General features: G+C 41.0%; 1 protein-coding gene across 1 annotated transcript in view; it reads right to left on the bottom strand.

The window, feature by feature from the left end:
* Window positions 1–555: 555 nt before the first annotated feature.
* Window positions 556–26918, bottom strand: part of usp43b (ubiquitin specific peptidase 43b) — a 41468-nt gene continuing 15105 nt past the window's right edge. The window contains exons 4-15 of the mRNA XM_057014356.1: window positions 15705–15797; window positions 15087–15222; window positions 12586–12730; window positions 9959–10121; window positions 8908–9019; window positions 7542–7645; window positions 6474–6551; window positions 6249–6375; window positions 5295–5634; window positions 4982–5140; window positions 3866–4036; window positions 556–3271 (exon numbers count right to left, since the gene is read on the bottom strand). Coding sequence (XP_056870336.1) covers window positions 2178–3271; window positions 3866–4036; window positions 4982–5140; window positions 5295–5634; window positions 6249–6375; window positions 6474–6551; window positions 7542–7645; window positions 8908–9019; window positions 9959–10121; window positions 12586–12730; window positions 15087–15222; window positions 15705–15797 — 2722 coding nt within the window. The 3' untranslated portion in view covers window positions 556–2177. The remainder of the gene's footprint in view (window positions 3272–3865; window positions 4037–4981; window positions 5141–5294; window positions 5635–6248; window positions 6376–6473; window positions 6552–7541; window positions 7646–8907; window positions 9020–9958; window positions 10122–12585; window positions 12731–15086; window positions 15223–15704; window positions 15798–26918) is intronic.

Genomic DNA, 26918 nt, shown 5'->3' with positions numbered 1-26918 from the left:
AGATTCAACTGGTCAACACACTTAATCTGTTTCTCACCATTGAGATCCCTCATAAATCTGGAAGCTCACCAGTGTTTCCCTCACTTGGGAGGGGGTTAGACAGCTTGCAGATGGGGCCAGTAGACCTGGGCAGCGTATTCGACTTCACTTATCTTTATCATTACCCATCTTGTCTGAAAAATTGGGAAGACCACTCGTTAGGAGAGGATAGAAGAGAAACACGTACAAACTTATAGCACGCTGCTCTTCGAACAGCAAGGCCAGCCTTATCATTGCGGGCAACGCGAGCCGTTTCCGGAATGCTACCGGCAGATGGCGCTGTTCTTCAAACATTTATATGGGAGAAAGCAAATACTCAAAGCTGGTAGAAACTAGAGGTAAGTTGTTCAATGAATGTCTTCGCTTCTGTACACAGTATAGATAAAGCAATTATTAGATATAGATTTAAATCACTGATATATATTATTAGTGTTGGTTTGTTGTAAGAGGCTAAAATATCAAAAACAAGATGAGTAAAAGAATGCTGTGTCCAATTCAATAGTACTTACAGTATGATCTGAATTTATACCTTTAATATTAATACAAATTCAATTGTAAATACAACTTCACAACAGGTAAAATCTATACTTTAAAAGGGTTAATATATTTTCTAAATGCCTTACAAGCCTCCTTTATTTTGCCCTAAATCATTGTGGTAAAAATGACAAGGTCTTTGGCTTGTTTTGCACAACAAACAACAATAATGTAATACTCTCAATTAAAAAGACCAGATTTTCATCATGGTAAAATCAAAACTGGAGGTTAACTTAAAAGTTAGTAAATAAGGGAATTTAATTACTGCAGCACATACTGTATTTTCTTAAGGCTACTGCTCTCTGTGGCTGTTACTCTCCACTGATAACACTGGCCGTACCAATTCAGGCTGCCTGAGGCTCCCACTCCTACCCGTGACAGCTGCAAAGTGTCACATTTACGTATGTGCAAGGCTGTATTAAATCTATTGTAATTATACCAAAACCATGAGCAGTTCTACTCCATCCACTGAGTCTGTCAGAATGTGGAGCCTACAGTATGTAAAATGACAGGTTAAAGTTGACATGAGGATACCATCAATTAACATTTTGCAACTGAAATATCATTTTGGCCACAGTACTGAAATTGGGGTTTAATAAAGTGGTAGAATTGATAAAGGTTAAATAAAATAAATAGAAAATAAATTAATGTGATTATTTTTTTAAATCATGCAAATAAATTAATCTATATTGATTTGTACACTTGTACACAATTTTTGTCATTAGAGTTAACAAATATGTAATTGAACATTTAAATTAAGCATAAATCTTTTGCCCATTTTTCCTGAATAAACAATAAAAAATATGATCAATCTCTAAATCACAAATGTAACACCATCATTTTGTCATATTTTCCATGTAATCATCATTATTACTGATTGTTAATGTAACTTCCCATTTAGTGGTGTGTGCAGAAATGACACAATTAAACTCTTTAATTCTGCTTCGCTATGAAATCAAACATAAAAGATGACTGCAAAAATGCTTGCAAACACAGAATTTTCTAAAGAAATCGAGCCTGTACATCAGGTTCCTTTAGAACTGCAGGTACACAGCAGGTATACAAGTTTACCACTGTTGCCACTACATTGAAAAAAATGTCGGTATTAAACAGCAGTTAGTGTCTTTGAATGTGTTATTTTATTTTTGTGCAATTGAAAGAAATTAATGAGCAATTTTGCCAACTTAAATGAGGGGGAAAAAATCCTAATAATAGAAAGGTTTATTGTTATTTATTGTTGTTGTCTTTTCCCTCTCCCACATCCATTGTTTCCTCATCCTGCCCTTCTCGCCCAGCCTGTTTCAGTCTTGATGTGGATTTCTTCCATTTTGTGAATTGCTGGTTACCAACCTTCACTAAAGAAGCAAGACCTGATTAAGTCACGCAGGTGTGTGTCTGTCTTTGGTGTTCAGATTGTGTTTTTCTTTTTAGTTGGCCTTGGTTGCATCACAGGTCTGACAATGTAAATGCAGCCGAACAAAAGGATCTTAGGGAAAAAGAGCTCCCCCCCTACATTCCTGCAACTACTGGGTGCAAACTTGAGTGTGAAAGAGCTTAGTAACTTAGATAGTTTACAAGAAACCTAAATAGTTTCTGTTTTCGGCTCAGAAAGAAGACTCGGTAACAGGCCTACCATGGGAAGTTGTACTGTGTCTAATCTGCTGCAAACTGGTAGAGCTGGGTTTTTCCAACAGCAGGCTGATATGGGTAGGAGTGCTTTCACAGTTCCTTTGAAGGGAGGCATACTTCTTAAATGTCTCATCGAACTTGAAGTGGACATTAGTGGAGCTGGATGCCCGCTTGATGTCTGCAGCTTCGTGGCTACCAGCCTGCCCAATTAGAAGCTGTACTCTACAGTTATTGTGGTTGCATCTTGACACAACACTGACCTTTTTGTCCTCTAATACCACATTGGGTACCATCCCATTCGAGAGTGACTGCTTGGCTTGGTTGACATTTTCTATTTGTCCTAATTGTCCCTGACATTTCTTCAGAATGTATTGTTCCTCAGTAGATCCAAATATGTCTTTCTTCATAAAAAACGGGTTGAAAAAAGGAAGTATGTTGGCGTGGTTGGAATCCCCATGTCGTTTCAGTTGCCTCCTGTCCTCAGAATGAAGGAACAACTGTAGCATGTCTTTTTGTGCCATATAACTGCTCCCTGACTGGGTATTTCTCAATGTGGAATCCCTACTTGAGGGTGCACTGTGGCTATAATGGTTGTTCACAACTGTTCCTCTCTGAAGCTCATGCTGACAGTCTGGGGTCCTGCTTTGGTGATTCTTTGTTCTTTTTGATGGTCTCTGCGTCAAAGAATCACCGTTCTTAGCTTTAACATGGTTGCTGTTGGACAGGCTGTTGTTTATTTGTACAGATGGGATTTTTAGTGAAGCATGTGTTTTAGAGACTGGTCTTCCATTGCTTTGTGAGTTGTGCACTTCCTGGCCTTTTAGCTGCAACATCATTTGTGGTTGGGAGGCCACCACCTTTGTGATCGGGTCTTTGGTACATCGTGGTCGGCGCCCAGACTCAAGATACTTCACAAGTTCTCCAGGTTGAGTGTTTAGCAGGTTCTTGGAACTAAAAGACCACCGCAGTGGCGCAACCTTGCTCAGAGCTTCCTTGGGCTTTTTCAGTGATCTCATATTTCTGGCTTGGGTGCGGACAATCAGCCTGGTTTCAAAGTCATCTGGAATTTCTGAAAAAGTACCAGTAATTTACTGTGATATAGTTATATCAAAGGACTGACGGGTACTTTTTTTGTAGTACATAATTATAGAATGACATCATTATTCTCAGGAGTATAACTGTACAACTAACTGCGCACATTGTTGAATTATGCAATACTTCCACTAACTATGGTAAACATCAGAAATTTGGCACCATCTGAATTTTAGCATATAAAGAGAGGGTACTTTTAAAATGAGAAATTAGAAACGCTGCAGCTACAATACCAATTTTACTGCACTTAAATGCAATTTTATTGCTAATTTCTTTAGTCATCATGCCCTATTAGAAGCAAATATGTCCACAGAGTATTAAATAAGGTAAGTCACCACCATGGGAGGATGCAGATTTAATTTCTTATCTGAGGGGTGATGGGATATGTTTAAATGATAGAATTAAACCTTTTGCTTAATGAGTTACAAAGTGTAACACTTTCAGTCATTACTACTAGATCTATAACATTTAAGTACAGACAGCTGCTAATATGGAATTTAAATTAAAATTGCCAATCAAAGTGATCCATAGGCAGCACAATATACTACAATATAAAACCAAGGATACCTACTTGTTGCAGTTGCTTTGGGGGTTTCGTCTCCAAACACTGGAAGCTCAGTAGAATCTGGGGCTTCTATAATCAGTGGTCCAAGATCGGGCTCTCCTAACGCAACACTGCCTCTTTCACTGCCCTCGGCCAGACGGACCAACCAGTGGTCAGAGGTGGAGGAACTGGTCGACCCTACAGGGTTATAAACATTCAAACCAGAGGCAGTTACAGCTGCATTGTCAGGGTCAGAAAAAAGAAAAAAACTGACAATCTCCTCTGAATATCAGCATGAAACACTTTGTTGTTCATTCATGAAAAGATCTCTGTATTCAAGCGCTGACCCCAATTATTTTCATAACTGGATTTTCTGTCATTTCAATCAATCAATCAATCAATCAATCAATCAATCAATCAATCAATCAATCAATCAATCAATCAACCAACCAATCAACCAATCAATCAATCTTTATTTATATCTGCATCTGTTACAATCAAAATTGTTTCTAGGCGCTTTCCAGAATCCCAGGGCCTGGCCCCCAACAAGCAACATTTGCAGGAAAAGGGTTAGGAAGACTTCTTTAACAGGAAGAAACCATGAGCAGCACCAGGCTCATGTAGGGGGACCCTCCTGCTGATGGCCGGCTGGGTAAAGGGAGAGGAGAGGAGAGGAGAGGAGAGAGGAGAGGAGAGGAGAGGAGAGGAGAGGAGAGGAGAGGAGACCATACCATACCATACCATACCATACCATACCATACCATACCATACCATACCATACCATGACCCAGTGGGGTGACAGAGGCCTGTCAGGTGATCGTGTTTCTGGACCCCGGCAGCCTTGGCCTATAGCAGCATAACTAAGATGTTAACCTAATGATTAGACGACCCCCTAAGTATGATAATTTGTCTGTCTGTGATAGTAACTGGGACTACAGAATTAATGATAATAAGCTTGGATAAGTTGTTGAACAAAACAAAAATTGTACACACACAATATATGTGTTTTTGTGAGTCCACACAGTATCCTGGATTCTACCCAGCCGGCCATCAGCAGGAGGGTCCCCCTGGTCCTGCTCAAGGTTTCTTCCTGTTAAAGATTTACTTAGATACTCTAGTTAGAGTGACTTTTAAAGGACTAACCGGTGACAGAAGAGCTGGCAGACCAGGAAGGAATGGTATTCCTCCTCTGATAGAAGAGGATGTAGGCTCCCCGTGTGCATACTTCAGCCTCAGGAACTGCCTCAGCACTACTGTCGTCATAGCTATACCACTGGCCATCCACAGAGTTCCTACAGAAGGCTACACAATTGAAATCTATTTAATTGATTTGTTAGTAATGTCAATCTCTAGCATTATCTGGTACTCCTTCCCTAAAACGTATTAAAAAGTTACAAATAAATTATGAATTTTGTGAATTGGTAATGCTTTATCCAATTGATTATTCTAATCCAACCTGTATAATGTCCACCGTGCATTCCTCCATGGTGGTTGCAAACAGCATACAAATCATAGAGGAATTCTGGGGGTATCAGCTCCCGTCGTTGACACTGCTTCCAGGAAGTGAGAGGTGGCGGGTGGACACCATGGTTGTGGTTAACCATGTGAGGCGCCATGTCCAGGCCATTTAGGGGGAAATGAACAAACGTGGTAAGCTTGGTCCTGTGCTCGCCGTCCTGCATAAAGCGTTTCAGGTGGAGAATGAGGATGTCTGGGAGCGTCCACAAGCTCATCTTCACCATGCCTTGCTCTAGTTGTTTACAGTGAGGACACTTCCAAGCGTCATCTGGGGCAAGCTAGGAAAAAAGAAATGGGACTGAACAGAAATCTCTTGTACAGTAGTTTGATTGTTCAATATCTAATCTTTGTGTTGCTGTAAATTCATCTTTGTGAGTACATTTTTAATAAAATTGTGAAATGTCAAAAAACAAATCTAATCTGAAGTGATGACTTTGCATCTCTAACCATCTACATTATGTCTGACTATCTACAAAACTTATGCCTGACTACCTATTTAGGTGATTTTTTAAAATCTCATTTACTCTTAGAATGACTTGCTGTAGAGTCCATGTTTTTTCTGCACATAGAAGCTATACACCACCCATAAAGGGGGTACACTATAGGTGTTTCCTTTTTAACTTAGCCAAGACAACAATTCAGTTTTAATCTATGCTCCTAGCAACTCTTCATTGTGTGATGTTGCACAAAACTGATTTATTAAACATGGTTGTAATAGTTGACAGCACCAAATGTTTTCCTTACGTAAATTGACAATGCTCTCCCTAAAATAATATATTCTTTATGTTACAATGTTAAACCCTCTCATTCACTATTCGGTGTACCCAGAGAAGCATGGCTATGGTTTTAAATAGGACAGAAGCCCACAGTGTCAGCATAACAGACTCATTACCTGCTCCTCTTTGGTGTAAAGATAGAAACATTCATCCAAGGTGCAGCTGTACTGATGAATGTACTGGTGTTGATTTCTCACATTCTCTGCATCCTTTACCACCTCCTCCTGAATATTACCAAAGAGACTGAAAAAGCAAAAGTCCCCAAGGCATGTTATTACATAAAACATTCTCTCAAAAAAAGAACCATATGTGTAGGATTGAACAAGAAAATAAAACCTGACCAGTCTTTGATTCTATGTTCCCACTCAATAATCAGCTTCACATGTGGAGGTCCTCCAGGGCCACAGCGTTTTAGAGCCCTAAATAACAAAGTTAAAAGTGAGGATAAAGGGCTATACCTCAGGAGGTACAGTAGTAGTTCCAGTACTATGAAGGTCATTGGATCAAAGTTTCTTTACTGACAATGGATGATAGGAAAACGCAGTTTGAGTTGTTTTGTATTACTAGAGAAGTACTCTGTAAATGGAATGAACTGATTTTTAATCAATGATTTCATTTTAACAAATGCATACCGGTAGTATGTGTCTGTAAATTTAGTATGAATATAAATCAACAAACATATGAAATATGCAGTAGATTATTAACATTGCATGGATTAATTATGATATATAATATATAAACTCAACTAACCCAATAAAACCTAAAACCAAGGTTCCCAAATTCCACAATAAATAGTTGGTAGAAGGGAAAATTACCATATGTACTGAATAATAGGGATGAATTGTAAACCAGCAACAGTCTTCAGTATTTTGTAAAACACTTATTACACTGCTATTTAAGACATTAAAACATTAGTTGATTATGGAGTTGAAAAATCCCCCCCAAAAAGATTGCTTCTATTTATTTACATTTTGTAGGATAGAAGAGTTACATGGGTGAACTACGTATATGGGGGACAGAGAATTGCACTGATATGAACACTGCAAACACTGTATGCTCTCCCTCTGGACTGTTAGCTTTCTTAGAGTTTATGGTTATTTTATTTTGGAATAGTGAATGAAGAAGAGCATGTTCTTTATCATTATAGTTTTTAGAATACTGTGAGCTTCACAATTCATTTCAAAAGCTTGTGAAAAATGTTGTTAGCCCAGAGTCTAACCCTTGTCCCACATCAATGGCTATAGCTAATACTTTAAATTTCAGATTTTCAGTGGAACTGCTGTGTTATAGTTGTAAACCACCTGGACTGGCTTACATTCACAGATGTCTAAACTTATTCATCTGTCTGTCTGTCTGCCTTCCTGTCTGTCCTTCCGTCTGTGCCTCTATGAAAAAAAATCAAGTCTCACCCTTCAACGGCTGGGTGGTAAAGTGGCAGCTTATCCTCAGGTGACAGGTAGTTGTAAAACCCTAACCCTCCCACTACTCGGATATTGAACAGGACACCAGTGTTCTGAAAGTGAAGCACAACAAGGTTCATTAACATGATCAATGAAGCACACAGCAGTGATGTTATTGCAAATCATTTTTTTTAAAAAGACTGTAAACAGCAATACAAAATTGTACAAATGTACATCTTAATATCTTTAAAACAAATCCATGATTAAAATCGCAATTTCAAGTTTTTGAACTCATAACTCGCTATAATCGTACATAGGGCTACTTAAGCAACATAAAATTTACCAGGGATAAATAGGAAATTCTATGCCTTTAACTGACAGTCTAAATAAAAAAGTGCTACTTTGAAAGATGAAGTTTGCGCTCAAAGTTTCACTCCATGGAAAAACAAAGTCTTATTTTCTCATGCCACCAGAAGGTTGAGAGGGGAAGAAGACAATTTCTTCTTATATTACTCTGAAGCTGGCTGTGATTGCATCTGGTTTACGAATAGAGGAGAAATGCTCTCCTCCTTAGTGTTTTCTGTAGCCTCTGGCTGAGCTCAAACAAGAACATTAGTGCAGAGACCTGTACGCAAACATCAGAAAAGATTCTTCTCGTGTCTTGGAGAGTACCAAAGCAAACTTTATATTGCTACTCTGAGCTTGCAGTCCCAGTGGCGGGCATTATTTTCAGGGAAAGTATTACAGTGAATTTTACTTACTCAAAGTTTAATTTGCCAGGCACTGGAATGCCCAACTGAAGAGCGATTTTCAGTAAGTAGGATGGGGCACAAAAATGTAAAATGGAGTTTGTTGTATTTGGTTGTAAACATATTTTTGTCTTCCTACTCATGAGTTGACAACAATTATATAAGTATATGATTCCATAAAGAAATTTCAAGTCCTATTTCAGACCCAATAAAAACCATAAAGTATAATTTTTGCCAGCATGATAGCAAATGGTCAGACTGGGTTAAGATTTTGGGCTAGCAATTATGTGCAGTGGTGAGTTAATTCTGCCATCATTTTTCCAGTGACATATGAATCTCTAATCACAGTGAAGTAATTGTTGCAAATTAGGTAAAAAAAACAGTCATGGGCTATTATTTTAATTCTCTGGATTTTCTCTTCGAATTAGTCTTCTTCAAGAATATCTTGGTTATATCCAGGTATTCACATTGCAAACTTTTATTAACCCCCTTATTTTAATAAAGGGCTACCGCTCTATTGATACTTCCAGTGCCCATGCATAGAAAAGAGAGAGAAAAAAACAGTGAGAGAGAAAGACAGAGAGAGAGAGTGAGAAAGGAAAGATGGGCAGATAGATATCCAGAACCTGTGCCTGAGTTCCACTAAGCATCAGGTAATACAGCTTGCTCAAGATGCTCTGTTGCAGCTGGTCCCAGGAAATAGACATGTCCTCCCTCATTAGGAATGGAGGTCCAAACCTTTACAAAATAGAACAAAAAAAACATGACCATACATATACCTTGCACCAAAATTCACCTTTTATTAATACATTTTTGTAAAGACTGACATAAAGGAACATAGACCAGACCAAAGTAAAAAACTTTACAAGAGTGAGAACTCTGAAAATGCAGATAACAATACTGTATTGGTATCCACATTATTTGTTGGGATAATCCATTGCTTGCTATAAAATAATAAATGTATGGTCATGTGAACATTCATAAGGAAAACAGATACAATAAGTGATGACAAAAGAAAAATGATGAATAAGAGGGCAGTGATCATAATTATGTAAGTCACTTGTATGTAGCACCTGCAGAAAAAATATCAAGCTGCATCAAAAACACCACACATTTTAGCTAGTTGCTTTTAGAGAAAACATTGTGTAGCTGTGATTAAATCTGAAGTGAAAGTTTTCTTTATAGTGATGCTTACAATTAATCTAATATACTCATAGCAACGTAAGCCACTTTCCCCACACACTACCAGTCATGAAATGCGTGCATCAACATTTAACATAAAGTAAAATATAATGCTACGTGTGAGGTGTAATGCTTATAAATTTGTATAAACAATATCACCTAAGGACTTAAGAGATAAAGGTGAATATCACCTCATATAATCAAAGCTGGTGTGAACAGACCCTTTGAAATCAAGAACAGCAAACATGTGGAAGAGTGTGTGAGTGTGTTGCCTGTGTACCGCTAGATTCTCTGAGTGTGTTGTTTCTGAGTTAAACAGCTTTGGGGGGAAAAGGCATCTGGGCAATTACTGTGTTTTTGAAAGATGGTTCCACTAAGCATTAGATCAATGCCACCATTTTAAATAATCATTTCCAGTCTGGTAATATCCACTACTAGTATTATTATTTGATTTGTCTATTTTGGGGTATCTATCAAATTGTCAAATGATATTACCTAACAACATGTTGGCCTGCCCCTGCAGCATTGCAAACCAATAGCAGGATCTTCACAGAGACACCCTGGTTGAGGAAGTCAGATGACAATGTCCCAGATGGAAGTAACCTCTGACCCATTGGTCCAGTGGAGTATGGGGATGATGGGAGGCTATGATGGAAACCTGGCAGGAGAGGAATGACAGGAGAAATAATGTGTGGGGGTAAGGTGGAAAGAGATGGTAAAAATGGACATTTTAGGACTTTTTAGAAGATTCTATAAATATGAGCCAGTGTGGAGGAATGTGAAATGTTACAATTGACAGATAGTACAGTTAATTCTGGTTATCCAGTAACTATGGAAGAAGGTCAAATGTACCTTCTATGTAACATATTCCTAAAAATGTGTAAAGCTTTCTAAAAAACACATGGCGATTAGAAGTTGGTTTGAATCATCCTCGACATTGACAAAACAATGAGTGAATTAAAAAAGAAGAAATATGGACACGGGAAAATTTCTTTAGGGAAAACTGTACATGTAGAGCTGTAAGTATTTCAGTAATATACCTGGTTGTAGTGTCTACAAACAGAATCACAAAACCTTGCATAAGTCCAGAGGACTAGAAGGAAATCGATTACTGCCTGAAATTGACGTCTAAAAAACCTTTGACCTTGTCTCTGCTCGCTGATTACATTTTTGAGGTGTGATGTGTGAAATATGATCCACCGTGAACCAACTGTTTTGAAAATAAACATTTTATTTTGTGTCTGTGCACAACTTGCTGTCCTGAGATATACAGTATATTTTTTACCTAAAATATGTGTTCCTTTTAAACAGGTCAATCTAAACTGGCTTTAAAAGTTAGAGGGTACTGAAATTTAAGTTGAGGGTTGACATAATGTTTATGAAAAACTTGAGAATATTTCTTTTATTACAAACAATTGATACATTTAATATTAGCAGTTTTGTAATAAATCAACTTAGTTGAAGACCACTGAAATCTGATGCAGACTGTTAAATGTATTCTTATGTATAATCCTCAAACAACCTAATGCAGAAACACAAAAAGATAAGTAAGTAAAAAACTTCCAAACAAAGTCAAATGAGAGCTGAGATACTGTGTATAATGTGGTGAGGCTGCAGCTTTCTATTTGGGGAACAGTGATTCACAGGAGTGAACAGATGGACCAATGGTTGCCTGCACTCTCAGCAGGAGGTATTATCCGATGCAGTTTCAGCTGCACATCATTTCCTGTTTGGGTGCCAAATAGCACCACTCTTAAGCCTTCCTACTTAGAATGTGTCTCTTACATAGTGTTTCCTGAAAAACACAGCAATAATGTTATAGCATGCCCTCTGAAACTCAAGCCAAAGGCTATCCTACAGTCTGCAACACATGTGTTCACTTTGTTTTCCAGGAATCTGAAAAAAAAAATCTTTCTAAATAAATTTTAATTACTGTTATTTTCCTATGTCAGTATACAGTGTTAAGTAATAGTGGCAACCTGATGAGAAGAGGCTACTGGAACATAGACAAGATATAAATGAATATGAGCCCATAACAGATAATTGTTGGAATGCTATTCCCAGAGTAATGTGAGAAGGCTATTCAATGTAATGGCGACAATGGATTTTTTCCAACACATTATTTTGGCCAACAATGAAACAACCCACAGTTCTAACATTCACAAATGGCAACTACTTTACGGTAAGCGTTTTTTAAAACTCGCGTTTACATTGTGCTTTAACTATCCTCAAATTTGTTATTTGTCATATTTGTTAATGTACATTAATATTCTGGGAATTTTTATGGTTTAGCCCATTGATGTGCAAAACCTTAAGCTTGGGCATGTGCATTCTGAATATGCTGTCTCAGCATTTGCCTTTAACACAGAATACCCCTGGAATGGCAAATGGGGACAGGATGCATTGTAGTTTTTTGGGCAGTTTCTGCAATTTCTATTGGTCTAATTTTAATGCTAAAAAGCATCTATTCCCTTGATAATGTCATTTTAAAACAAAAGGAATTATTAGCAAGTCAAAATCTAATCCCAGGTTTTCTTTAGCAGGTGGCTTCAAATGTAAATCTCACAATGATTTTTTTTTTTTTATTCACTCTAAGCAGATTTTATTATGTTCTTGAAAGGAACAGACAAGACAAGTCCGCATGATTATGTGGACTTTTTTGGCATCATTTGTGTAGTCCTTTAAATATCCTGATTTTTATGCCAGTAAGACTTTCTAAGATGCTCTTTTAATGCCCAACCACATTAATGATGTGATTTTAGTTAAGATTTCTAACATTTCAGATGTTGTTCTGTTTTAGTATGGCACAACTTTACAAACTTTTGTTGCCTCTTTATGGGAAAAATGTTGCCATGGCTACTGGATGCAAGAAGTGTTGACGCACATTTAAAAATGACACACAAAATTATTAACACATCATGAAATACATAAATAGGTCCAAAATCCATGCAGGTGCTTGGTGAGGACTTGGCTCACAATAACGAAGTAATGGCTTAAAAAAACATCACCTGGTGACCGACCATAATGTTGGTTAGTTATCAAAATGATCAAATTCAATGTCTCTTCTAAAGTCAGCCTCTATAAAATTAGTCTCTCTCTGAAATCTGTTTAGTTTTACCCACCAGAGATTCTTGCAGAGCCTCCTCTGATGTAAATTGCTGGGGCCTGGAAAGCATAGATGACATCATGCTCAGCAATGCTGGCCAGATCCTCTTCATCAAAAAATGAACGACAGAAGCCTTTGGAATAAACTTCTGTCAAAATCACCTGTAGACACATAAGTACAAATCTTTGCATCATTATTTAAATAATAACAACCAGTTGAATATAATATCATACAACTCAGGATAATTACAGCTGGGGAATTTCTGTGTATACAATGTGAGTCAACAACGTCTGGTGGTAGATATTCCACACAGTAAAAATTGTATACACAGCATACATGTGTGCTATTTTTTGATATTTTAGAATTTACACATTTTAATACAGCTCTACAACAGAATATAATAAACAGACTGGTTGTAGGCAGTCTGTAGGCAGTCTGTAGGCAGTGACTCAATGCACTGCCTATTTGCCTAAAGAGATGTATCAGTAACCATGACGATGACAGATATCAAAGAAAGAGATCAGAATCAGAATGAGCTTTATGAAATGAGCATTTGCAAAATAGTACAATGTCCGGTGCAAATGGCAGGAATTTTCATTCCAAACTGAAAAACAATGTGGTATGGTCTGAAACCACCAGCATCTACGTTAAGTACATTTAGAGTACCATCATGCTTTGAAATCTTGAAACTTTTGTAGCAGTTGGCCACCTCTGTGACTGCCATACAGTTTAGGGTTAAAGGGTTATAGACTTCAGTCCTTGTAGATCTTTTGGCTCCATGTCAGGACCTCTAGATTGGTCTTGTTAATAGTAAAAGAAAATCAATGCAAGACATGGCCTAATGCATGAATAGGGCTCCCAAAATTGCTTGTAGCCACCTCAGAAAAAAATCATGGGACTGCATGAGCAGAAGGACCTTTTTTGGGGACTGTCTAGGTTTACTGAGAGAAAGTCCACAATTCAACAGTGGAGAGCTATGCAAAACCAGGACACTAGTAGCCTCAATTAAGAGCTCCATGGGCATGCAGGAAGTAACCTGGCCAAATGAAATACCAAGGAGAATCCTCATTGCACTGGCTTTTCTGCATAAACCTGAACCACCTCAATCTTCAAAAAGTGGTTTTAGGAAATTGGTTTTGAAGGGAACCATCAACCACCTCTACATGGGTTACTTTAACTCAGTGAGCCACACCATTGGAATCCAAATCTTTGATGGTGCAATTTCATGCAGTTTAGTGGTCTCACAAGCAGAATCTGTTTCAAACCAAAATCATTACCCTGAGAATCCGTGTATGGTTTGTTCTTTCATTATTCTGTTCTGGAACAAACTCAAAAAAAGCACAACATTCTATTTGGAAACCAGAAGAGAACTATGTAACAAAACAGAATTACAGAAAAAACAAACCAAAAACTTTGTTATGGAAATACGAATTGAGGAAAAAAATGTTTACAGGTTAGTTTTATTTTGTGATATTTTGATACTGAATGTAACATTTCCATTTTTCCATGGTTCATTCTTTCAATAATTCTGTTTCAAAACAAATCAGAAACTTTGAAAATGGCTTTAGTTCTCAAAACAGAAAAATGGAATCAACACAGAATTATAGTAAAAGAAATGGGTTTTTTTTGTTTTGGAAAAGAAAAATTGAGATATGGTATTTGTGATGTTTTGTGATATTCTGATATTGAACGTTTAAATTGAACGTTCTGCCCATCTGCGACCCCAGGGGGCAATGTTGCCATGTGTGCATTTGATCGTTTGAGAGCCAAGTAGAAGAGGTGAAGAATACTTACATTAATAAGGTAAACTATCAAGACATTCACTTTACTTTCTGTTAAATGTTCGATTAACATTTGGAATACGATGGTCACAATTTGTAATCATTAATCACGCATGACCTCTCTATATTTCCTTATGGGCAATCCCAATGCACAAACAAACAAATAATCCTGCATCCCAATTATAAGTTGTGACCACTCTATTCCAAATTTCAATTTTTCTACCTAGCTCTCATACTATGCTCTAAAGTCCCATGGCAACATCGCCTCCCTGGACACACAAAGTCTGACAGGTCACAAATTGTGACACTGCAACCTCGCAGACCAGCGCTGCTTTCAGCATGAGATTTGTATTTCAAAATTTCTCTGAATAAATTTATTTTTACTTAAACCTATGCTAGAAACTAGTTATTTGATTTTAACAAATTACACGGTTTTTTGGGATTCCTGTTCAATATCATTTTGTTTTTCATTTAATTCTTCATTTTTCCTGTTTTAAAAGAGAAGAAACAAACCATTCTTTGGATTTTCTGATTTAAAAAAAAGGAATAATGAAAGAATAAACCATAATGGGCCATGAATACCATGGCCCAGAAAAAATGTGGGGGTGGCTAAGACAGCAGATGTGTAGACATGGTGAGAGGCTCTATCTGATTCCATGGGGAGCTCTATCCAGAAGAGCCCACACACAGTGATTCAATGCCCTTGACTCTCCTCTGGGTATGCATTACTGCTTACCTGGTCCGGGGAAAGCTTCCCTTCGTCAGCAACCATCCTCCTCAGACAAGCCACAGACCCAAACAGAGGCACAGCCACTTTGACCCTCAGGTACCTCTGTCCTTTATTGCTAAACACCAGAATCACATGCAGCAGCCTGAATCAAATGAAAAGAAACATATGATAGGTGTGTATTTTCATTTAACTGCCCTTTCTGACTGCAGTTGACTCCAAAGCCAAGAAGGGACAAAAGAAGACTTTCATGAATAAATCAAAACATCTTAACATTAATAATAGATCATTAGGACTTAGTTTTATATGGCCCAAATAATGGGCTCTCTGATGCATTTTTAACAACAGAGAGCTCTTGGCTATGACCTCTCCAGAGGGAGATGACACAGAATGCAAGGACATTAATGGCTTCTCTAAAGAACAGCAGAGTGAGGAACTGAAGAGAAACCTTGTTCTGACCCTAGTCCTGACAGTCAGTATATGTAATTTTACAGGAACAGATTGGCTTGGTTGTTTCATTTGTTAAAATCATATTCACCTCAAAGAGAGAGAGGTAACATTAGGAAGTCTATCAAATCTTATTGTCTCAATCTAATTGTCTGAATGTCCAAAGCCAGAAAAGCTCACCTGGTCTGGCAAAGTGGAATTGGAAGAGAGATGCAGAGGAAAGGGTCAAAGGTGTTGCTCTGTTTTCGACAGTGAGGGCATGTCAGTGAAGATCTGAGGAACAGAAAGGATACTGTTAATAAAAAGAAATCAGTTGTATTGACTTCACACAGGCTTACAGATTGTTTTCAAAGAGTTTCTGCTAGGAACTGATAGGAAAGGTGATGGCTTAATTGAGTTAAAGAAAATAATTGTACTGTCAGCGTGGTGTCCCTCAGCTTAGTTTTCCACTGTGATTGCTATGGCAAGTAAAAAGAATGTTTCTCCACTAAACTCCCAAACAACAAGTCAGAGACAGCGAGTCTAAACCTATTCTTTTTCCTATTGGACATGCTGGTGCTTTCACACCAGGATAGTGCCAGGGACTTGTTCAATCGGGTGGAGAATGCTGAAAAATGTCATATGGAGTGGAAATGTTTCACTTTCACACTGCCCTTTTGAAAGTGAACCAAAATAATGCAGTAATGTTGCTTCATGCAATTAAAAAAGCTGCACTGAACAAAAAGGGGAAAAAGCATGAAGGAGAAGAAAACTGGGATCATCAATTGGCCAGGACCATAAAAGAAATCAAGCCCCTTCAGCCAAAAACAAATGATGGTGCACACACTCGATGGTGATGACGATGGTGCACACACACTGCCTGCTCTTCTGCTCTCCTACTGTAGTGGAAAATTTCACTCACTCTGCTGCGCCTCTACTCCACACCCAGGGGTGGGCAAATCCAGTCCTCGAGGGCTGTATTCAAGCCAGACTTTCTGTCCTACAGGTAAATACTTCTCATCTGGGGTTCCATTGACCTTGGTGAAAGCTTCCCTGGTAGGATGCAAAACCTGGCTGGATTCCAGCCTTGATGGATTGGACTTGCCCATCAGAGAAGGTCAAATCCATTCCTCGAGGGTTGAAGTTTACATCCTACCAGGCAGGAAATGCTTTCACCAAGGTAAATAAAAACCCCAGGTGAAAGTGTTTACCCGTAGAACCGAACGTCTGGCTTGGATACGGCCCTCGGTGTCCACCCCATCTCACCTGTTGCTCTTAGAAAACCTGGATATAACCCACTGCAGTTCAGTCACATGTTGCCAGATTGTTCATTGCTTCATGCCTGACTTTCCAGCACTTTCTTTTGCACGGATTTACTGGTTTCGGCCCTGCCTGCCTTCCTGCCTCAGACCTTCCATCCTTGTCTCAGCTCTGGTATACAAGACAGCTTCCATCCCCAACTAAGAGTATTGCCCATGAGTGTTTGGTCCTATACCTTTTTGTGGCTGTGTGGTGTATCTGCCATCCATCCTGTGAGCCCTCTATGATGAACTATTGTGCTGTTGTCCGTGAGTCAACCATTAAAGTTCCTTATAAAGTGTTACCGAATTGGTGCACTGCTTTTGGGTCCGTCTCCCATTGAGGGATTTTCCAACTTTTTCTACCTCCGCTAGTCTGATTCTTTGGAGCATTACATGGGCTGATGCTGTGCTACATCATATCTTCAGCTCACTCATTTCTTCTTTTTGACTCACTGGTTCGCCTGAATTCACGCTCTATGTGAATGCAACAAGACCAACATTTTTAGGTGGACCAGAGTGTTCTTGTTTGGTTGACACCAGAATTTTCTGGGTAAATTAACTAGCAAACAGCTTTGGCTTAACCCGTTTTGCCCTACTGTGAAGTAGCGCTGAGTAATGTTATGCTTTTACCCCACGCAGTTTGCATGCAACAAAGACATGACCTGTTGCCACAGGACTGTGTCATATTAAAGACAATACAATTAAGGAAAGGACACATGGCAGGAAAGGTGGTGAGAGGATTAAAGGACTATTGATTATGCTCATTGATTATCCTTCTGTTTACTGACATTTCCGCTTCATCTATCTGAACGAGACCAAGCTCATTGCAACGGACACTGACTCAGCTGTTGATTTGAAAGGCTTTACCTTGGAGGGATTTACAAGAACCAGAACTCAGGGAAAAGTAAGGGTGGCAGCGTGTGAGCATTTAGAGAGCACAGAGAGCTCCAACGCGGAGCAAACACAAGAGTCTGGTCCTGCGCATTCTTGCCTCCAGCAGGGTGGCGTGGAGACCTTGAACAGGCAGGGAGAAACGTTACATGAGTACTAACACACATGAATAAACAGGAGTAAGGTCAACCATGGAAGCATGATAACTCTCTGACGCTGGCAGACAGGCGCGCCGTCCTTAAATACGGGGCTGATGGAGATTGCTGACAGGTGCATCCGCCTGCAGCGCCAGCTGTAACCAATTACCGGCTCCTCAACGCCCCCTGTAGGGAAAAGCAAGCAACACACGCCCCGGAACCCTGGACCCCAACATTACCTCCCCCTCAACGGGTGCCTCCATTTACCCTACCAGGCTTATCTGGGTGGGCATGGTAGAAGTTGCAGAGGAGACTGTTGTCCACGATGAAACGGCGGGGGACCCACGAGCACTCCTATTGACTGTATCCCTCCCAATCGACCAGGAACTGATACCCTCGTCCTCGTAGGTGGACGTCCAGGACTGTGTACGCGCCCCCCCGCATCCACCATACAGGGGGGAGGTGGGGGCTTGGATGGAAGGACCAGATCCAACTCAGCGACTGGCTTGACCTTGGACACAAGGAACGTGGGGGTATCCTTGAATGCCGGGGGAAGCTTCAGGCGGACAGCTGCGAGGTTTACCACCTGCTCCACCTTGCAGGGGCCAACAAAGTGCGGAGCCAGCTTCTGAGACTCCACCTGGAGTGGGAGGTCCTTTGTAGACAGCCAGACCTTCTGACCTGGCTGATAGGACGGGGCTGGAGTCTGGCGCCGATTGGCCTGCCGTTGTGAGTGACGGGAGGCCCACAGGAGTGCAGCGCGGACCTGCCTACACACCCTCCTGCACCGCTGTATGTTGGCCTGTACTGAGGGCACCTCGTCCTCCTGGACCTCGAACAACGGGGGCTGGTACCCCAGAGAAATAATGAAGGCGAACAGTCCAGTGGACGCCGAGACCAAGGAGTTGTGGGCGTACTCCACCCACAGCAGGTAGGTGCACCAGGCAGATGGGTTCCGGGCCGCCACACACCTCAGCGCCACACCACTGTGTTGGTCCTCTCCGCCTGTCATGTTGGCCTGTGGATGGTACCCCGACGTGAGGCTGGCCGAAGCTCCCAGTGCTGAAGAGAAGGCCTTCCACACTTAAGAGCAGAACTGTGGACCTCGGTTGGACACGATGTCTCTCGGGATCCCGGGAAAGTGGGAGCTCCCTGGTCTCCGCCGCCGATGGGAGCTTTGGGAGGGGAATGAAGTTGACTGCTTTGGAAAAACAATCGACCACGGTCAGGATGACCTGATGACCCTTGAGGGAGGAAGGCCAGTGAGGAAGTCCACTGCGATGTGCGACCATGGGCGTCAAGGAATCTCCAGGATATGGAGGAGTCCAGCAGGCGGCTGGTGGGAGGACTTTCTTCAGGCACACACGGGGCAGGCCGCTATGTAGTCCCTGGTGTCTCGGGTCAAGGAGGCCAACCAAAACCACTGCCGGAGGAACTGTAGTGTGCGGTTGACTCCCGGGTGGCAGGTGTGGGCCCACTGCAGAACGTCAGAACGCACCGCCTCCGGGACAAACAGCCGGTTTGGAGGGAGTCCACCTGGATCCGGGGCTGATCGCTGGGCCTCTAGGACTCTCTCCTCCACCTGCCAGGACGCGGCCCCCAGGATGCAAGAAGGGGGTAGCAGCTCTCTTCCCGCTGCAGAGTCTACCACTGACTTTGGGCACCTGAACTGTGGGAAACACCCCACCTCCTTAACGACTCTCCTGGCATGGTCCGAGCCACCAGGCGTGGGGGTGAGAGCAGAGCAAAGGCAGTTGATTTGACAGGGTACGCTCCAGCTCACCAGTCTCCTGGTCGACCAATCGATCTGGGGGTTGTAGCACGCCAGCCAAGGAGCCCCGAACACCCCCGGGGAAGAGGACACCGGGATGAGGAACAGGTGGATTGATGGTTCCTGGAGACGATGAGGGTGAAAGATTGGGTCTGGTGTGTCACATTTGCCAGGACTTCCCCGTTGAGACCAAGGATCGGTCTTGACTCGGGCAGAGTCTCGATGGGGTTTCGGGCTTGCATGGCCAAGACTCCTCAGCGGGCGTTCGCTAACCCTCTGCCGGCGTCCCTCCCGCAGACGGTTGTCCAGCCGCCAGGCTGATTAACACCTCCAGGTCCCCAGATTTCTCCTGAGCGGCAAACTCATGGAAGAAAAACTACACAAGAATCAGCATAACTAGTCTGCTTGATGAGGAGGAAGAAAGGAGAGGAGAGGAGAGGAAACCATGACCCAGTGGGGTGACAGAGGCCTGTCAGGTGATCATGTTTCCGGACCCCGGCAGCCTTGGTCTATAACAGCACAGCTAAGATGTTAACCTAATGATTAGACAACCCCCTAAGTATGATAATTTGTCTGTCTATAATAGTAACTGGAACTACAGAATTAGTAACAATAAGCTTTTTCAAAGAGGTAGGTTTTAAGCCTAATCTTAAAAGTAGCGATGGAGTCAGCCTCCCATACCTGGACAGGGAGCTGGTTCCATAGCAGGGGGGCCTGGTAGTTAAATGCTCGCCCCCCCATTCTACTCCTAGAAACTCTGGGAACCACAAGTAGACCAGCATTCTGAGAGCGGAGCGGTCTATAGGGCTGGTAAGGTATCACTAGCTCCTCCAGGTAGGATGGAGCTAGGCCTCTGAGGACCTTGTAGGTCAAAAGAAGGGTTTTGAAAATTATTCTAAATTTAACGGGCAGCCAATGAAGAGACGCCATTACAGGAGTTATGTGATCTCTTTTGTCAATACCTGTCAGAACTCTGGCTGCAGCATTTTGGATCAGCTGGAGGCTTCTTAAAGAGTTGTTTGGACACCCTGATAATAAAGAATTACAATAATCCAGCCTGGAAGTAACAAATGCATGGATTAACTTTTCAGCATCATGGTGGGTCAGTAGTTTCCTGATCTTTGTGATGTTCCTCAGGTGAAAAAAGGCACTTCTAGAGATTCATTTAATGTGTAAGTTGAAGGAGAGATTTTGATCAAAAGTTACTCCAAGATTCCTCACAGAGAGACTAGATGTTAATGAGATACCATCTAGAGTGATCATGTGATCTAATCTATCCCTGAGAGGTTCAGGACCAAACACCATGACCTCAGTTTTTCCTGAGTTAAGGAGGAGGAAATTTGAAGACATCCAGGACTTTATGTCTTTAAGACAGGTCTGGAGCTTCACTAACTTCTCTGTCTCCTCTGGTTTCATGGATAAATAAAGCTGAGTGTCATCAGCATAACAATGAAAATTATCCCATGCTGCCGAATAATGTTCCCTAAGGGAACCATGTACAAGGTGAAGAGGATTGGTCCAAGTACAGAACCTTGAGGAACTCCATGGCTAACCCTACTGTATGAGGAGGGAATACCATGGACATGAGCAAACTGGTATCTATCAGATAAATATGATCTAAACCAGTCTAGTGCTGTCCCTTTAATCCCAATCACATGTTCCACTCTATGTAACAGGATGCTGTGATCAACTGTATTAAAAGCAGCACTGAGATCCAGCAGAACCAGCATAGAGACCAGTCCATGATCTGAAGCTATGAGAAGATCATTAGTAACTTTAAGAAGTGCTGTTTCTGTGCTGTGATGAGCTCTAAAGCCTGACTGAAACATCTCAAACAGGCTGCAGGTGCTCCAGTAACTGAGTCACCACAACCTTCTCTAGAACTTTAGAAATAAAAGGAAGGTTGGATATTGGCCTATAATTTGCTAATACATCAGGATCTAGTGATGTTTTTTTAAGCAACGGCTTAATCACTGCCAGTAGTTTTCAGGTTATGAAGCAACTTCTGGAAAGAATTAAATTCATAAGTAGAGGTCACACTGTACTCGTTAACCTTAGGATACAAACCATTACGTATAAAGCAGTGTCATTCACTCCAGGAAATTCCCATCTTTGATTACACTAATCTGCAGTGCCTGTGTTGTCTTTACCTCAGGATCTCCAACCATAAGCTCTGGAGTTATTTTTACTGAGGTTACAATTTCTCTTCCCCAGATACAATGACCTGGATGATTGAGAATCTACACAGGCATCTTACGTAAGTAGAGACGCGTTTTCCATGTAAATGCCCTAATCCGTTCCAAGCCCCCAAAAATTCGGACATAATTTTTTTAATAAATCATAAAAATGCAACAAATACATATTACAATTAGATTACCGCACAATAAATGTAGGAATTCAGTGCAAGGCTTTTTCAGGAACAAAATGAACTTTATTACAGGCTAATCTTACATTAGCCGTCATTACTAGCAACGAACGTTAACACTTGTGGTAACACCACCATCTAATGGACAAACATACGAACACCCACAATAAATAAAAGTGAACCAAAGGCGACGCTGGGATACACACAGACTTGTACATATTGACGTCCCTCCTAGCCAATGGGATGACAGGAAAACGCTAGGTGATAGCCAATGGCAGAGCAGCTACAAGCAAGTTTATGTTCGCTAAACTCCGCGAGCTGCGAGTAGCAGCGGTAGCATATTTTTGACCTTCGTATCCTGAAATTTCCCTCGTAACAAGAGGAAATATTTTCCAGTTGAGACGCGTTGTAACCTGAAAAATTCGTATATAGAGACGTTCGTAAGTAGAGGTCCCACTGTACGGTTAAATCAGGAGAGCTCATGACAGTTGATGAAAAAAGAATGGCTTGTTTGGTTCTTGTGAAGATAGCTCAGAGAAATGCTTTCAAAGATACAAACTAACACATAACAATTATTTGTTCAATCTTGACCCAGTCCTGGAGGAAGTTGTCCTCAAGGTAAGAGGGAGATGAAAAGCAGCTTCCTTACCTTTGGACACTAAACTATCATCTTACCAAAAGATGGAGTAATCACACACCTGATCTTGGATTACTGCCATGAAAAGCATCATGGCCGAGGTCAGACACTCAATGAATTGAGAAAAAATGGCTACTGGATTGTTATTAGCAGCAAAGTTGTGGCAAGTCTCATCAAACAAAGTGTCCCATGCAGAAGGACTCGTCGGCAAACAGATACACAAAAATGGTCAATCGACCTCTGAGTCTTGATGACCCCCTCACCACCAATCTCTTTCTATGGCATGGTTGGCATTGTTGCAGACCACAAAGCACGTAATAATGCCTTCATTAATGGCTTGTGATATTTCACAGCTATTAAAGGTCCTGTAAGAGAAATCAGATCAGATCAAAGGACCAATTTTGTGGGAGCTAAGAATGAACTCATGAAGGCTATCAAAGAAGAGTGGCTGGCTATCTATCAGAGAAGCAGTGTGATTTTATTATGACTGTATCTAATACTAGCCATATGGGAAGAGTATGGGAACAGCAGAGCAGGATAGTGAGGAGTGTTATGAACTATGTCCTATCAAAGAGTGCATTAAGACTGGATGAAGCTTCCTTGAGAACATTTTTCTATGAAGTCATGTCCATAGTAAACAGCTGCCCACTCTCCATGGACTATATTACTGCTCCAAAATGTCAATATCCACTCACCCCCAATCATCTACTGACCATGAAAACCTCTGTCCTTCTACCTCCCCACAGAAAATTTATAGCAACAGATCTGTACACTAAGAAAGGACGGTGCAGAGTGCAATACACAACAGTGCAACTCTGGAGTAGATGGAGGAATTAATAAGACAATGATGGCATTCACCATGACGAAATATTAGAATTGGAGATGTAGCCAGTCTTACAGACGTTTGATGATGGTCTGGTGCGGAAAGCTACCACATAAATAGGAAATAAGCAATCAGGGAAAGAAGGTCAAAGGCTTAGCAATCCTTCCATTATTGAGCAGCCAATTCACAAACTTGTCGTGTTAGTGGAAAACAACCAAATGGAACTCCACATTTTCTGTAACTCACAGTTCTAGTTTCTTTCTGATAAATATTGTTTATCAGTAAAGAAATAACAAGATTTATTCAATGTCATCATAAACCATAGTAATTTGGTGGGAATGTAACTGTCAGTGAGACAGATTCCACAGATTCCACAGTTGTCATTGTGTAAATTTGATAGCTAACAAAAATTATGTTTGGAATTTTATGTTGAAATTACGGTCATGTGAACTGTTTGATGTGCATTCTGTGTAATAGCGGGGGATTTTTTTTGAGGGAAGGACTATGGTGCATGAGCATAGATAATCTACACTGTGTTCAACAGGCACACATGGTACCGTATTTTCACGACCATAAGGTGCACTGTATTAAAAGGTGCAGTCTCAGTTATGGGTGGTATACCTGTATTTAAAACATACATAAGGCGCACCGTATTATTAGGTCCATGCTGAAACATACAGTAAAAAATGACAACGGAAGTAAAACAGTGAGTTTCGACACATTTATTGAACAAAATATTCATTCTTCCGCCACAAAACCATCAAGTTTTCATCTGCTGTATCTGAATTAAACAGCTGCACTATTTCAATGTCCAACATCCTGAATTCCTCTTCTTCATCATCTGAATCAGACTCACCAACCGGTTCCGCTTCAGTGTTGATGCCGGCTTTTGTGAAAGCTCTTACTATACATGAAGGCGGTATCATAGCCCATGCGTCTACAATCCACCCACATATGGTGGCATAACCTGCCCGCTGCTGCCTCATAGTCTTTATGAAGGAGTGTTCGCCTTCCATCATCCAGCGCTCTGTCCGTTTCCGTGGCAGCCGAGAACCACAGTGAAAGACGAGTTCTTGTGCCCTGTTGTGCGTCTCGCCACCGTGCTGGCCCCTTTTTTTCTCCACTGTGTGGGTCGAAGGGATGTCAAAAGTCAGAGGGATCTCATCCATGTTGGTGATGTGGCTGGGCGCAGTTATCTTGTCGCGGCAGTAGGTGCGGAAAATGGCCACCCTCTCCTGGTAATCCGCGGACAGCCACTGCGCAAAGGTTGTCCTTGCGCGTATGGAGAGATGCCGCCTCCTCATAAAGCGAAAACACTAAGATTGCTCAATTGCCATTTTCAGCCGCATATTCGATGGCCTGTAGTTTAAAGAAAGCCTCATATGCGTCTCGCTTGACCGGCGCCATTTTAGGGGATCCTTATGCGTAGGTGTGCCGCTAATCGATTGGCGGAGCGTTTACCATAGTGCACCCACCAAAGGCACACAGCAGATTTTGGAACTCAGTCCACATACAAGGCGCACCATGTTATAAGGCGCACCGTCGATTTTTGAGAAAATCTCAGTGTTTTAGGTGCGCCTTATAGTCGTGAAAATACGGTAATTTGTTTTACTTGTATTTATTTTGTTAATATGTATAAGTGCATAGTGTTAAAATCATCCATTCTAATAGAATAAGCCTCAATAGGTCTTTCTGTTTTCTGTACTTTTCTGTTTTCACAGTGTCTAAAACGGTGTCTTATATCTGTAGGGAAGTGGACCAATAAACGACATCAGTGAGAAGCGTGGCCTTTATTTATTGAACCAGTTGCTAACCCCTCTCCCGTAAGGCTCCTGGACAAGATCAGTTGTGGGGTACGACAGGCATGAGGAAAACAGATGGCAGCATTTCTGAAGTTTTTCCAAGGGTTGTTAGACACTGGGATAATACCAAATGTGTGGAAAGTAGTTAAAATTATGCCAGTGCCAGTTCTGAAAAATAATAAACCAAAGGAATTAAATGATCTGCACCCAATGGCAGCAGATCGTTTAATTCCTATGACAAGAGAGTTTGGAAGTTTCAGGGGGACATCAACATCCACTTTATTAGGTCCACTTCTTTAATTGTACGCTGTCAGCCAATCATGGGGCCACCGTGCATCAGACTAGGGAAGAAAGGGGATATAAGTGACTTTGACGCATGTCAGTGACCGATGGGCTGGTCTGAGTATCTCAGAAACTGCTGATCAACCATCTCATATGTTTACGGCATATGGTGCAAAAAAGAGAAAATTTCCAGTGAGTGGCAGTTTTGTCGATGAAAACACAATGTCGATGTGAGAGGTCAGATGAGAATGTGCAGACTGGTTTGAGGTGATAGAAAACAGTAACAGTAAGTAATAACAGTCACTTAAATAACCACTCGTTACAACCAAGGAATGCAGAATACCATTTCCAAATGCTCAACACGTTGATACTATAAGAAGATGTGCTACAGCAGCAGAAGACCACCTGTCACTCCTGTCAGCTCCAGGAAAGCGAGGCTACAATTTCATGCAGACTCACCAAAATTGGATAATAAAAGATTGGAGAAATGTTGCGTGGTCTGACAATCTCAATTTCAGCTCTGACATTCAGATGGTAGTGTCAGAATATGGTAAATAACAAAAAACTATAGGTACATTCTGCCTTGTATCAACAGTTCAGGCCGATGGTGGTTGTGGATTGGTGTGGGGGATAGTTTTTTAGGACACTTATGGCCTCTTAATACCAAGGAGCATCATTTAGATGCCACAGCCTGTGTTGTTGCTGACCATACTCATCTCTCTATAACCACACTGTACCTTCTTCTGATAGTTTCAGCAGGATAAGTCACCATATCAAAAAGCTCATATCATTGCAAACAGGTTTCTGGAACATGACAATGAGTTGACTGTACTCCAATGGCCTCCACAGTCACCAGATCTACATCCAATAGAGCACCTTCAGGATGTGGTGGACACCTCTGCAGCAACTGTGTGATGCTATTATGTCAATATGGATCAGAATCTTTGAGGAATGTTTCCAACTTGTTAAGAGTAAGCCATGAAGAATCAAAGCAGTTCCAAAGGCAAACATGGGTCCAACCTTTTACGAGCAAGGTTAAGCCAAGTTTCTGCCTGGTAGGACACAAAACCTGGAATGAATCTGAGTTGACATTCCGGGTCTACAGTGTGAAAGGCTGTGGTTTAGATGAGCAGGACAAGAACAACACAGATGCCACTATCATATCACATAAAAATCTTGGCATGGGCAAGGGCTGACTCCATGTTGTGCACAGATTTATAATCTTAATGAAAAATCCTCCTTAATAGTTTGCTAAACAAAGAAAGTTTTCATAAGAGTGAGCCATTGATCGTTTAATACTAGGTCACAAAGAATGATTAAAAACTACAGCAGAATGCATGAATATTTTTATTTAAATAATGACTTCTGTCTGTGCCTCTTTATAGCACTAGCATCTGCTGCCCTTT

This window comes from Takifugu flavidus, chromosome 18 (assembly GCF_003711565.1).
Source record: "Takifugu flavidus isolate HTHZ2018 chromosome 18, ASM371156v2, whole genome shotgun sequence".
Classification (NCBI taxonomy): domain Eukaryota; kingdom Metazoa; phylum Chordata; class Actinopteri; order Tetraodontiformes; family Tetraodontidae; genus Takifugu; species Takifugu flavidus.
Note: the sequence above shows the minus strand (reverse complement) of the source record. Positions and strands in the feature narration are given on the sequence as shown.